The sequence below is a fragment of the Bubalus kerabau genome, chromosome 5 (genome assembly GCF_029407905.1).
Source record: "Bubalus kerabau isolate K-KA32 ecotype Philippines breed swamp buffalo chromosome 5, PCC_UOA_SB_1v2, whole genome shotgun sequence".
Lineage (NCBI taxonomy): Eukaryota > Metazoa > Chordata > Mammalia > Artiodactyla > Bovidae > Bubalus > Bubalus kerabau.
In genome coordinates, this window is record NC_073628.1 from 28,111,363 (window position 1) to 28,126,367 (window position 15,005).

At 44.9% G+C, this 15,005-nt stretch overlaps 1 protein-coding gene across 1 annotated transcript in view; it reads left to right on the forward strand.

Moving 5' to 3' along the window:
• Positions 1-13,211, forward strand: part of SLC6A5 (solute carrier family 6 member 5) — a 56,246-nt gene extending 43,035 nt beyond the window's left edge. Inside the window, exons 14-16 of the mRNA XM_055583738.1 lie at positions 1,681-1,781; positions 5,927-6,094; positions 8,584-13,211. Of these exons, the coding sequence (XP_055439713.1) occupies positions 1,681-1,781; positions 5,927-6,094; positions 8,584-8,739 (425 nt within the window). The 3' untranslated portion in view covers positions 8,740-13,211. The remainder of the gene's footprint in view (positions 1-1,680; positions 1,782-5,926; positions 6,095-8,583) is intronic.
• Positions 13,212-15,005: the final 1,794 nt, after the last annotated feature.

Genomic DNA, 15,005 nt, shown 5'->3' on the forward strand with positions numbered 1-15,005 from the left:
AGAATGGTTTAATGGAGAAGAAGGGTCTGGTAACAGGGTTGATACCGAAAACAGAAGATTTTAGAGTCTTTTCTGTTTTGAAGAACTGAGTCCCACTTTTAGGATTTCACGTGGGTTTCTGAGGTCCTCATCTTTTTTTTTTAATTATTTTTAATTGGAGGATAATTGCTGTACAATGTTACATTGGTTTCTGCCATACAGCAACGTGAGTCAGCCATAGGGATACATGTGTCCCCACCCTCCCACCCCTTCCCCACCCACCCCTCCAGGCTGTCACAGGGCAGCAGGCTGAGCTCGCTGGCCACACAGTGAACCCCGACTGTTTCACATGTGGCGATGCATGCGTTTCACCGCTACGCTCTCCATTCGTCCCACCCCTTCTTCCCACATCTGTTCTCTATGTCTGCGTCTCTATTCTGCCCTGCAAATAGGGTCACCTGAGGTCCTCATCTTTAATTCTCATCTCTTTTTTGGTTCTAAACCTCACTTACATCCAGAGGGTCTAGCGTCCAGAGGCCAGTCATTGAAGGAGTTTGATGACGGGAAACGAGACACAAGCAAACCCGAAGATGGTCAGATAGCTGCTCCAAGTGTGCAGTTCTTGCCTGCGGTGGCCCATTATTTGGGGCTACCAGTCGGAACTGCCGACTGTGAAGGGGCTCAAACTCAGGGCCCTTTCACATCTCTTCAGCATGGCAACCCCCCAGTTCTGAGACAGCCTCGCTTCTGGTGAGCTCAGGAAACAACACAAGAAACTGCTTCCTCCTCAAAAATTCTCTGTGGCTTTTCTTTTCAAAGAGTGGATGCTGGTTGTCTGGGGCCCCGAGAAAAACTCTCGTCTTTTTATTTTACATAGTTATGTTGATCAGTGACCAAGAAGACCACAATCCTTTGAGTTTCAACAAAGTGGGTGATAGCCATGTGGAAGTCACATTGGTTCTTGCCTGCCCTTATCATCTTCCATGGAGCAGAGATAAATTGACTCATGGAAGAGTATCCTTGGGAGTGAGTGCAAGTCCCTCAGTTGTGTCTGACTCTTTGTGACCCCATGGACTATACAGTCCATGGAATTTTCCAGGCCAGAATACTGGAGTGGGTAGCCATTCCATTATACAGGGGATCTTCCCAACCCAGGGATTAAACCCAGGTCTCCCGCATTGTGGGTGGATTCTTTACCAGCTGAGCCACCAGGGAAGCCAATCCTTGGGAGGGTGGGGGATAAAAAGCAACATACAGTGAGTCTCCCTTGAAATCCCGAGGCTTTCATAAGACACTGTGCTTATTGATCATGATTGTAGTTGGGTTTGCCAGACTTGGTTGCTGAACCCATGAACCCACCTGCGAAAACAGCCACACAGGTGACTGTGTCAGACTGTGGCAGCGTGGAGATGCCTGGGTTAGGCTGGGATGGAGCTTCCTAGCTGGCACCGTGGGATGACATCTCACGTTGAACTTCACTGCTGAGAGTGTTTACTATCTAGTTAAGCATTCCATTTGCCTTCATCTTCCAGCAGTGAGTCACCTGTCTGATGGTTTCCTACATAATAGGGGTCATGTTGACAGCAAGAGGGGGCCATCCCAGCCAATGACACATGAGTGAGGGGCGCTCCTGCAGTCCCCTGCCCCATCTCACCCCCTGCCACCGCACCTCATGTTACATCTCCGTTTGTCTCTTTGCAGGCTTGCAAAGGTTCTGTGAAGATATCGAGATGATGATTGGATTCCAGCCAAACATTTTCTGGAAAGTCTGCTGGGCCTTCGTGACTCCGACCATTTTAACTGTAAGGGCTGCATGCTTTCTCGTGCCAGCAGCACCTTGCATGCATATGCGATGCTTTATGTTGAACAAGACATGTGCCTACAGACAGATGAGCCTGGGGCGCTGGGAGGATGGATAATATTCCTGTCTTTCAGCTGAGGGAACTGAAACTCAAAGAGGTGAAGCACTCTGCCCAGAGGTGTAAGGCCAATGGAGGGGTGGAGGGCAGAGCTGGGACTCATGCTTGGTTCGGAGCATCCCTCGGGAACATTTCCCACTGTATCAGTCTGCCTCGTGTGATCACAGTCTCCACATGCTAACCACGGTCCACCCTTTGTGCACAGTGCTTTTTATGTACCATCTCATCTCTCCCCTACAGGAGTTCTGTGGGGTTAGTATTATAATTATCTCCATTTTACAGAGGAGGAAGCTGTTACCCAGAGCTTATGCGACTTGTCTAGGATTGTAGAATTGTTAATTGTAATAACAGCCTGGGTTTCAACCCAGGCAGTCTGTCTCTAGAACTTTTAAACACTGTTCAACACAGCCACTATACAACTAATATGTGTAGCAGAAGTTAGACTTTTATTGTTCATTTTTATTGCTTTTGAGGACTATCTTATCATCCTCAAGTGTGATGATGACATTTTAAGATCATCTGACATTCATCTTCTTAAAGATCAGAGCCCTTCCTGTACCAGTATATCTGCATAGGCACTCACATGCACGTCCTGTCACCTGCTCCTTTATTGTGGCTTAGCTTCTGGCTTTGCCTCCATCCACTCTCTAAACACAGTAATTGACAAGAGACCTTATCCTTCTTCCTCTCTGGCTTGTGGTCAAAGGCTGCAGGAAGCTGGCTGTAGTTCCTGCTGAGCCCAGCAGGTGGCACTAGAAACCAGATTAAGACCCTTGTTTCGCTGCACCGTAACAGCTTCTTTAAAGGAACATGACGGTAAAATAGTAAAAAACAGATATTTTCCTTAAAACAAAACCAAAAAACCAAAAAACACCCCCAAAACTGGCACAAAGTGAGTTTTAATCAAAACAGCTCAATTTCTTTCGGAAAAAGAAGTTTAGACAGAAAAAACATTCAGTATTTCCCTCCCTCGGCATTGACAGGAGACATTATATAGAAGCCACATCTGTGTGCACGTCTGTATCTGATATCACCTATCAGAGGCTGAAATTTGTCTGAAAAGTCCCACCAGACTGGGGACATGAGAGTTGGAAAGGATTACGATAGATTTTTCAGTTTCTTGAATTCAGGACCGACGTTTTAGCCGTCTACCGAGAGGAAAATAGGAGAGGCCCCGCCCCCGCCCGCGTCTGCCTCCGCTGTTTTCCCTATCTCGGCTGAGCTTCGCCAGATCCTCCTGTTATTACTACACACGTTTTATTCTTGGGTGAAATCAAAGTTAGAATCTGTCCCAGATTCTTTCGACCTTTGCCTCCTGTCTTAGAACAGATTAAGCTTCAAAGAACCTTACTCTATTCTGCAGAAACGTATCACATAGTGATAATCAACAGGAGGACTTGTGGGGCTCTAGCATCAGGCAGCCTCTTTAGGAACATTGTGTTTTAAGCTCCCGACCACCCTGCTTGCTGGGTGATTCTTTCCTCACTTTACAGACGCCTGTGCTGAGGCTTGGAGAGGCTGAGGAGCTTGCCTGAGGCCACAGAGCTTGCAGGGGCAGAATAAGAATCGAATCCAAGGCTATCTAGGCTTCAAGATAATACCTAACACACTTCTAATATATTTCTGAAAGCCTAGTTGGTTTCATCTCCAAGTGGAGTTTGGCCAATTCTGGATTACAATCATCCCAATCTTCTTTAGGAGCATAATTTCAGAGAAAAGGGATAATGGGGACTGGCTGTGTTTTTTGAGAAAGTGCCTCAACTATGCTGTGCTTTACTCAGTTTCCATTATAAAACTCTCCACAGAGACCTGTGGCAAGGTCCCAGAAGATATTTTCTGCCAAATCCTCCTTCTGTGTTTAGGAGCTAGAGACAAGAAGAAGTGGTCAGTTCCATCATCAGCATCACCTTCTGTTGCCATCAGCTGAATGTCAGGTGGACCTGGCTCCATGGCTAAATTATCCTTTCTCATGGACAGGTTCATCTGAGAGCAGGGTTTTATCAAAGCTGATTTGGCAGGGTGAAATCGATGGCAAGAACAAGTTTACACAGATAAATTTGATACGATACCTGTATAACAGGAAGTGGTATCAGAGGACCAAGCCTAACGCTTCCTCTTTGGTCATTTGCCCTTCTGTAACACGGTTATCTTGTAGGAGACTAGACTGAGCTGAGATTATGGGTTTCAGTGACTTCAAAACCCCTGAAATAAAATTGATCATTTTTATATGTGCCTTCATGAATTTATAGAGCTATAAATATTCTGCATGCAATTATTGTATACATAGGCAGAACATGTTACTGACTTATGCACACATAAGCAGAGGTATTGCTATTTATATAGTAAATGAAATGGAGCAACTTACCATAATTACATTAAGCCCTATTTCCAACAGACTTGTTAATAAAGCTTATAACTCTAGGGGCAAATGTTCTAAAGGGGGCCTAGAGTAGATATATCTCTTATAGGAGCAGTATTTTCAACCATTGTCTTCAGGCTCTTGCTGCTTGGAATCCATATATTGAATTACTGTTGCATTGGAATAATCACTTGCCCCGGCAGCCCAGGCTTTGCTGCAATCATAAAGATGCCTTACATTTGTATAATGCTTCCCACTTTTCCAGAACACTTCCCTGTATTATCTTTCCTGACATAATCCCCCCCCCCCCCAATCATTTTCAGGCAATTCTTTTACTGCTTAAGATAGAACAAGAGAGGTGAGGAGGAGGGAGGAAGTAGGCGGGTGCATTGTTCTAGGCGGAGGCTGCCAGGCTGCCGTAGGTGGGTTGAAAACAGGGGAGCACTCCATTTCCTGAGGGCCGTGCCCCCTCCCCCAACAGAGCCATGAGGACCCCTCTTCTGTCTTTCCTGGTGCCTCCTTTTCCCAACATATCTGTTACTTTGTTCCTTTGCAGCTGCTCTAACCAAGTTTTAAGAGGTTTCTCATCACTGTTGTGTGCCAAAGTGCGTGGTGAGGGGGCATCAAGTGCTGAAAATGCATCATGACCTCTCTTAAAAGTGAAGGGGGCAGTGCTTCCCTGGTGGTCCAGTGGCTAAGACTCCATGCTCCCAGTGAAGGGGGCCGGGGTTTGATCCCTGGCCCGGGAACTAGATCCCATATGCTGCAACTCAGAGTTCACTTGCTGCAACTAAAGATCTCACGAGACACAGCTAGGACCCAGCTCAGCCAAAGAAACAAACATTTTTTGAAAAAACCAACAACAAAAAAGGGAGAGGGGGTCCCCTGAGTAAATAGCAGACGGTTGTTTCCAGAAAACCGCTGCGTTGTCCACCCGGTGTAAAATGGATCTGTTTTATAGCAGAGAAGTCTGAGACACAGGGGTCCCTCGGCTAGTTAGCGGTAGAGCTGAGATTAGCCCATCCCCGGCTCGCCGTTTGGTGGCAAGGCCCATCCACCTTATGTCATTTGAGGGGGGCGGAGCCACCCCTCTCTTTGTCACACCGCTGATTATAGAACCAAACTTCCTGCTCAGCCACTGCTCGAGGACCACTTAGCCAGCTTTAGAGGCAGCTCCTGGAGATGGCCCTTTCCCCATTCAAGGGGAAAGCAAAGTAGATTCAATTAGTTTTTCACATTAACCTTGTGGATTTCCCCCTTATAACTCAGGCTTGATTATCAGTTATAGAAAGCAGAGACAGCCTCTTAAAAACACCCACCATCCCCTCTCCCACCTCCACCCCTCAGTCACCCTGGTGTACATCCTTTAAATTCGTCCTCTCAGCCCCTCTGAGTGTATAGACACCCACATGCATCGCTGAATTTTTAATTTTTGTACTTGTGATGGCAAGTACAGCTTCAGCACCTCAGTGCGTGTCAGTTCATCTCTGAAATCCAGTTCTTTCGTTTGGAAAATGTGGTAATAATACTTCCTATACAGGATCATCACGGGGGGAAAATGAGATAATAGGTATGAAAGCAGTCAGCTCACGGCCAGGGTCTGACACGTGACTGTTGAGGGCATACTCACATCCCCACCGTAACATGTGCGTTTCTCTTTGCTTCTCAGTTTATCCTTTGCTTCAGCTTCTACCAGTGGGAGCCCATGACCTATGGCTCTTATCGCTACCCTAACTGGTCCATGGTGCTCGGATGGCTCATGCTTGCCTGCTCCGTTATCTGGATCCCGATTATGTTTGTGATAAAAATGCATCTGGCTCCTGGCAGATTTATTGAGGTAATTGTATCACCTCCTACGCCTGCCGTTCCCTCCCAGGGGAGAAGCTCTGAGAGCTCTGTGCTTAAAAAAAAAAAAAAAAAAAAACAACAAAAAAAAAACAGAAGATTTGGTAAACTTACTCTAGCGGGAGACTGGGTGATTAAGTGGTTACAGTTGCTATCGTTTCTATTAAACCTGTTTTTATTATGTGTTATTCCTCGAATGGAGGGGCTCCGCCAATCTGCAGGCCGAGCTGTTACTGTGTTCTTCCGCAGAGCAGTGACGGCTCCGAAGAATAAGTGATCAGGATGTCTCCTCCCTCCGTGAGCTCCCTCCTCCTTTCCCCTCACCCAGAGTTTAAATCCCAGTGTTTGGTTGTTAACCACACAGCAGATCGCCCCTTTCCTGATGTTTCTGTCTGTCGGAGGCACCTCCCCCTCCAAACACCTATTACCAGTTTACATTTAAAATCACTAGGCTTAGGAGGGATCCAAGCTAATTAACGTGTCCCGCAGAATGTAACATCCCCGTAGAATGTCATGAAAGGTCCAGGGCACGGCTGGTATGAGGTGATGCCTATCTTACTTAGTCCCTTGCTGGACCCATTTCCCATTCCTCAGCAAAAAACTCCCTACCTCACTCCAGAGAGGATGGTAAGGGGACAGCCACTTGCTGAGCCACCAGTGAAGTGTGGTCAGGCTTTTGTTATTCCTAAGACATCAAGTGCTCAGACGTGCTAGGAAGCGATCAGTGCTGCCTTGTCTTGGAGGTCCAGCGGGCTGCTGTTTTGGACCAGATTAGTGGTCCAGGGACCAGCACCACCTGGGGGCTTGAAAGTAAAAGTGCAAGTGTTAGTCCCTCAGTCACGTCTGACTCTTTGCGACCCCATGGACTGTATATAGGCTCCTCTGTCCGTGGAATTCTCCATGCAAGATTACTGGAGTGGGTTGCCATTCCCTTCGTCAGCGGATCTTCCCGTCCCAGGGATTGAACTCAGGTCTCCTATGTTGCAGGCAGATTCTTTACCATCTGAGCTACCAGGGAAGCCTGGGAGCTTCCTGGAAATGCAAATAATCAGGCTCCAACTCTGCTCTATTGAACCAGAATCTTGGGGATGTGGGAGTCTGGTGGCCATAGTTTAACAAGCCCCTAGGTGATTCTGATGTGAATTCAAGCCTGAGAGGCACTGGATGAGAACAAGGTGAAAAAACACATGTGTAGATGCGGGTAGTGAGGAACAGCTGCGTGGGGTTCGCTCTCCGTCAGCCAGATTGAGGAAGAGAGAGCCCTGGAGCATCTCACGCGGGTTTGGGAGGGGAACAGCAGATAGGAAGAGAGCACGTAAGTGAATGGGCTACATGAATGGGTACGCGATGAGGAGGTAGCCTTTGTTTTTCTTGGACTAAAGATGGAGGCAGAGTTGGCAGAGGGAGATGCAGGAGTCTTCTTACTGAAGCAGTGGTCCAGGTTCCATCCTCAGGAAATTCTGCCTGTTGTTTCCTTAAGGCGCATTGACACAGTCCCCTCCCCGCCAAGGATGGCTTGCTCTAGCCTCAGGTGGACGCCCACTCCCTGACGCAGTAACCTCCTTCCTTCTGAACAGAAGCTGCGTTAGCCTCTGCTACTCTTGTCTTAGGCTGAAATCCTCTAAACTGATGAGTCGGCAATATAAATTTATTATGGTTAATTTGGGACACAAAGGCTGCAAACTGATGATTAAGGGGAAGATTAAACTAACAGCTATAAAAAGCAGCTTCTTTTTAATAGGTAATAAACACATCATTGTTCCCTCTAATGTAGTCAGAAATCTGCCTTCTTTTTCCTTATTCTAGAAAATGTTCCGGTCAAATTATGTTTTCCCTGAAACGTCAGTTGAAGGATAAGAGACATTCCCATTGTTTTTAGCTCGCCTGCAAGAACCCACACTTTTGAACCAAGTCAGAAGTATATATTTTTGTCAACAGATAATTAAAATCTTTGCTCACTCTTGGCAGTGTATCTTTGGGGTTGAGGTTTTTTTTTTTCCTGGCCATTTATATACTTTTGGGAAATATGCTAAACAAAATCCAATTATTTTGATGTAACAACTCACTATTGAGACTAGAACAAAGTAATTGAGTACATGTCCTTTGCAGACTGTGTTTGGCAGTAGAGAGAGCAGCTTGTGGATCCTCTCCATTTGGAGGGAAAAAATGTATAATTAGAATCTGGGTCCTTTATCTTCTATTAATCTTGTGCACAGCAAACCCTGAGCAACTGTAATATTGCTTGCAGGGTGATGTAAATAATTTCAGGTGAACTAAACTAAGTTTCCTCTGTAACACATTCCTTCCCTCGTTCATTAATGGGGCTGGTCTTCCTAACTGCTTCTCCTGGTTGAGGACCTCTTGGTTCCAGGAGGTGTTCTGGCAAATGTGGTCGCATGCAGTTTGCGGATGGGTGAGTGGTGTCTGGGGGAAAAGGGTGCTTTGCTTCTGTGACCCTGTGTGTCTTTGGCTTCTTTGCAGAGGCTGAAGTTGGTGTGCTCACCGCAGCCGGACTGGGGTCCCTTCTTAGCTCAGCACCGTGGGGAGCGTTACAAGAACATGATCGACCCCTTGGGGACCTCTTCGCTGGGACTCAAACTGCCAGTGAAGGATTTGGAACTAGGCACCCAGTGCTAGTCTGATGGCATGGGATGGCCCAGACTTGATTCTCTTTCTCCTCTCTGCCTTTCCCGGATGCTTTCCCCAGCTGTTTTCCCATTTTTCGTCTTCCTTCTCCCCACGTCTCGGTTCATACCCATGCATGAGAGCGATGACTTAGAAAAGTAGGACATAGTGTTGCATGCTGCAGCCAAGAGCTGGACGGAGCTTGGTTTGCCCGTGTCCACGCTGTCAGCTTCCAGTGGGGTTTACCTTACAGGCTCGAATCCACGAGGGGAGCGCCTCCCAGTGAAGTCACGTGTAGATGTTCATGAGTTGGTCAGTAGAGAAGCATCCCCTGTGATTGTCACCAGTGGGGCCAGTCAGGCTGATGCAGGATAACCATACGGTTGGTTTGGACTCATCTGAGCCATGTCCTGGTTTCGTTCAGACCCACAAAGTTCAGGACAGGATATCTTTGGAGGGTTGGCAATGGTCAGAAAATGTTTGAAAGTAAGATGAGGCTGATGGATTCAGACACCCCCAAGGTGATGAAGTTCCCATTTCCATTCATGACTGGGGCTCTGTTTCCATCATTTGGACCAACTATCTCAAGTATGCCAAGGACTCACATGCTTTCTCTCTGCAAGCTGAGAACCTCCATGAAGAGTCGGCTCTATTCCCTCAGTTGGTTTTCTTTTTAATGACCATAGTTGTGAATTCTTTGGGCCCTTTCCTCTACCTCTGCTTCATATTATTTGTGCCCGATATCATACATTCATACCAGAGTGCCCTTCTGGTTTCTCCATATGCCGAGCACAGTGGTCCAGTGTCACATCCCATATGTCTTCTCTTCCAGATGTCTTTCTACGAGCTGTAGTTACCTTGTCTCTCAGCCTCTGGGAAACTGAGACTTGCCCTGGTTCTGTCTATGTGTTATATATATCAGACACAAACTCTCTAAAGACAGATAATATCTCAGTTTTTACTCTTTACTTTTTCATGCACAGTCAATACCAATTGTAGCCATTGAATCAAATAAGTAGAGAGTTGAAGAGAAAGCAACCATAATACTCACTGCACTTTTTAGGTCACTGCAGGTACAGAAGTTTCTGATACATGCAGGTTAGGTAAGTAGCAAGTGAGCCAATTAGAGCTATTGATTTTAAGACTACACTTAGCTGATACCATTTGAGGAGTTCCCAATTCACAGTACTCATAATCACACTCTAGTGAGAGCGGATCATATGTCTACAGAGATTGGCGAAGCTGTAGCCTCTATTATCTTCTTGTATCCTGAACATGCATATATGACATTTTTAAAATGTGATAAGTGTTCACGTAGTGTGTACTTGTAATGGTGTTTTCTGTCCTTATAAATATCTCATGAATCACTGTAGAGATGGTGAGTATAGTGTAGTATAGTCTTTTTTTTCCCCCCTTCTAGTAATAATGTCTAAACTTTAAATTGTTTCCTTAGGGGAGACTATTGCAATCATTTTCTTATTTGTTTGTCTTCATATTACAGGGTCTCAGGCAAAGTTTTCAGTTCAAATCTTGTATATTGATGTGACATTTTCATCCTTTTCAATAGTAACGAAACCCAACAACAGACCTTAAAGTAATACTTTAAAAAAAAATAACTTCATTTCTTAAAGAAAAAAAAAAACTCAGCTCATCTTACTGAGCTCTTTCTTTTCTGGGGCAGATATCATTGTCATTTGCCATATGAACTTCAGGTTTTGAAGAGTAGTCTGTGGAAACTTTCAAAAAAGGAAATGGGGATGGGTTTCGAACTCTAGGTTTTTCATCGCTTCTGTTTTCAAGGCGTGTTTGTTCTTCCTCCTCCTGTTCCCTTTTTCTGCTTACTTACCTCCCAAAGCTAGAACTTTTTGGACTCCATCACAGAGACTAAACCTTAAGCTTCCCTTAGACTTAGCTTTAGGAAACTGAGCCGTGACCTTCCCGTCTCAGTGTTTCCATAGTGACCTGTCCAGCGTTAACATTGGTTTCCTTGAGAAAGCCATATTGAAAAGGAGTCCCAAGGGCTCTAGCAGATCCTGCACGGTGGTACCGAAAATTAGCCCCTCCCCTTGGTATCCGACGGGGTGGGAGAGGAAGAGAGGACTAGCTTTGGTTTGGAAAGGATCTGCAGCCTTTCCAATTTGAACATTGAAGAAAATCACTGAAATCAATTAGCATCCTCCTGTGGGAACGATGGGTTTGCGTCAGGATGCGTGGTTTCTGGCTTTCCTCTCTTGCCTCTTGGCTAAAGTTTGAGTCGGATGCTGGATGCCAACCCAATTTCTGTTAATTATTGCTGTTGTGATTAAAGAGGGGGTGAGGTAAACTCATGGATGCTGCCAGATTTGTTTTGTACACACCACAAGTTCGATTCATTGTGAGAATGGGCACAGCCTCATTAACTAGTGCGTTTTGCACTTGGGGCAGGACAAATTCATTACAATTTGTCCAGTAAAGACCCAGGGGCTGTTCCCTGAGCAACTGGGTTTTTGTGTGTGTGTCTATCTGTGTTTTTAACTTTTTTCCTACCCGTGTCCAAGTTCATGTACAGTGTCCTTGAAGGTGGAAGGTTCTAAGCTTACCTGGGAATGGTTACCTTGTGATTTTAGTTTTGTCTCTTTCTACAGTCGTGTTTAACTTTCGAGGCTTTCCTTGCCAGAGCCGTGTTCGGTATCTGAGTTGTCTCCACTCATGGCCAGTCTGCTCCTGCGGTACCTCCCCTGGACTTGGCTGGGACGCTGAGATGCATATGATCAGGTGGATGTTTCCATGCTACTGAAATGCACAGTAGGAAGGAAGAAAATGAATAAAAATGAAATGAACAGCATTGTCATAAAGCGCCACTTGAGAGTTCCCCTTCAAATGGAGGCAAAAACTGAGTTGCTGAGGAGAGGCTTGTGTTGGCTCACTGTGCAGAATGGTGGGGTGTTTTCTACTTGTGAAATTGTTTCCTAATACCAACAAATGCCAGAAACCCATTCGGAGAAAAAAAAAGCCATATGTTAAAAACAGTAACCCTGTAATATCCTTAAAGGAGAAAAATATGTGTATGTCTTTAACAATTGGTGTTGTGACTTCTTATGCATTTATTTGTCTTGTGTATTAGTAACTTTTAATCTCCTTAAGGCTGTGTGTTTGTCATGTACAAATGTGTCTAGTCTGGTCTTTTTTCTCTTTCTCTCTTATATTTATTTATTGCATGAAATCTGTGGTCAATGCAAAATCTCGATGACCTCAACATCTTTGAAATTTCCACTGTGTCTTTAATAGGTCAGAAATGGAGTCAACTTGTATTTCAGTGAGCGGCACTTTAAAAGGACATTGAACACAATGACCCGGAAATGGATAAGACTTGGGTTGTCTTTGCTAAGGTTGCACTGGAGTTGAGTTTTCCTTTAAGTTCTAATTCTGTTATCTCTATGTGCCTCGTGCTTCTGATAAACTTGACCTGTCAGCATGGTTTTCCCATGCCTAAAACTAAGGTTTTTTTCTTTTCTCTTTGTTCCCTTTACCGTTGGTCATCGTTCTTTTCACCAGAGACTTGCACAATAATTATTGCTTCATGTAAATGTGATGGCAAGATCCTGCTGCTGCTACCTGGATCTGGGTCTGTGACACACTTCTGCAGGCTGGGTGGTAGGTCCTCTTGCAGAGAGAACAGGCCAAGGCCAGCGAATGCGTGTCACCTCTGTTTCCTCCTGGGTATTGTGTAGGAAACCTCCAGGCTGGGAGCACAGGTTTGGATGATCAAATCTTAATGGTGATTTCTCTGCAAAGTGGTCTGAGGATTTGCAAAAGTAAAGCTATCGTTCCTGGATTTTGCTTCAACTGTACAGAAAGGCCAAGTGATTTTGCATTGTGGTCTCTGCTTTGGTCACCGCTGAGCAGCCTGCAGCCAAAGAGAAAGTGTTCTCAGATTGGGTATTCATCACCCTCAAGAGGGAGCAGTGGCTTGATTTGCTTGCCAGGGCTTAAATACATCTTCAGGTAACCATTTGCCTTATAGGTGTATTTTATTGTTAGGATGATACTTAGTAACTGACTAAGAACTGTTTTGTGTCTCATTTTTTGGGTCTTTTTTTTGCACTTTATATGGACCTATCATGGGGTAGGTTTATTCTTTAACTGCGTACTTGGCTATTGTCCTTAATGCAGGCATCTTATGTGGTCCTGTCACCTATGAATAAAGATATGTTCCCTAATCAGGTCCTTATATTTTTTCATTAACTGTACATGAAGAAAATATATTACATTATAAATGATGCATCATATATATATATATCTTATAGAGTACATATTATATACTGTGCATTATTCATTTAAGAAGTCATTATTCTTGAGGCCCTACCTCAAATTTTGTATTTATGTGTACAAATGCAATTTATGGTATTATATATTTGCCTATTATATACTGATATAAATTAGAATTTATCCTAATAATGTATGAGTTGACAAACCCCTAAATAAATGTCAGTGTTTAAAAACCTGATTGCTACAGAACTGTGTCTTTTTCAAACCCGCTACCCACATTCTTTCTTTCGTAACAAATGGCCTTCAGGTATTCCCAGGATTGATCTGTTTTGTTGGGAGAAACCTGGAACAGAAATGGAAAACTGCCCTCCTGGGAAAATGAGATATTACACTGCTGCAGAAACAAATATCAATTAAATTGTTATATTCGGAGCCATCAGAATACACTATTGTTTGCTGAATTATTAATCACCCCTCCTGGGGAAGGAGAGAGAGGGAGGGAGAGAGGATCTGAGTGAATCTGAACAGAAGGACTGGGCAAGTTAAATCCTTGGGTATATTTTAATGACCACTTTGTCAGTCTTCAATTCAACTTTATTTCAATTCCGCAAACATTTACGTCGCTTCTCCACTGAGTTAGACCCCAGGCTACGCTGAATAAAAAATGAAACAGTCCCGGGGCTCATGGAACACAGAGCTAAGTAAAAAGACTACACGTATTAAACCAGCACACACGCAGATCAATACATGTCATTCCTCTCCTTTAAGTGTGTGGAGCCCCCATGTTCCCGGCCCCCCCCACCCTGCCCTCCCCGGGCAAAGAGGGGCCCTGAGCTCTGGGGTCGTGTGTAGAGACTGGCAGCTGTGCATTCCTGTCGGATCCTGTTAACCCAGAAGCTTGACCCTGTCTTCCTCAATGAACCTAAACACACTCTACCTCTGACTTCAGCTGCCATTTCGGGCTGGCTATGGGGGTAAGCCACACCACTCTTAGTGGGAAAAGAGATGCTCTCGGAAGCTGATGCTGCAAACTGCAAGCCAAGAGCATCGGGGTCCATCCTGTGGTAATGAGACTGCCACACAGCCACTCAGGCTTGTCTGTAATCCTGCACTTCAGCACGCAGACCGAGCAGCAAATAACAAACTCAATGAAGACCTCATCTTGAAAGAAGAACTCTCCATGGCATCAGAATTTGGCGCCGGCTCATCATCCTTGGTTTCCTTCCTGAGATCCCTTTGCTCAGCTGTGTTTTAGTTTTGGGGGGAAAATTCTCAAGCCTCTATAAAAGCAGTGAGTGTAGAATATTGTCTCTCATGTCCACATCACTCAGTTTCAACCATTAACCGACTCATGTCCCTTTTTTTTTTTTTTTTTTTAAATGTATCCCTCTCCCCACTCTGAATTGAAACTATTTCTGTGGAGTGTTTCAAAGTAAAGCTTAGACACCATGAGCTTTCACTTGGGAAGTCTCCATTGTGTTTATATGCCTCAATATTATTTATTTGTTGAAAAATTCTGACCACGGGGTGCAGGTTGTGGCCGTCAGCCTCTCTCTAGTTGCAGTGGGTGTGCTTCTTTGGTTGTGGCATGCAGGCTTAGTTGGCACGAGGCACATGGGATCTTAGTTCCCCAACCAAGGGTCAAACCTGCATCTTCTGCATTGCAAGGCAGATTCTTAACCACTGGGCCGCCAGGAAAGTCCCTAATTTTTATTGGAGTATAGTTGATTTACAATACTGTGTTAGTTTCATGTTTACAGCAAAATGATCCAGTTGTGTGTGTGTGTATTCTTTTTCAGATTATTTTCCTTTATTTTTGTTGTTCAGTCATTAAATCGTGTCTGACTCTTTGTAACCCCATGAACTGAAGCACACCAGGCTTCCCCAGTCCTTCACCATCTCTCTGAGTTTGCTCAAGCTCATGTCCACTGAGTCAGTGATGTCATCCATCCATCCATCTCATCCTCTGTCACCCCCTTCTCCTCTTGCCCTCAGTCTTTCCCAGCATCAGGGACTTTTCCAATGAGTTG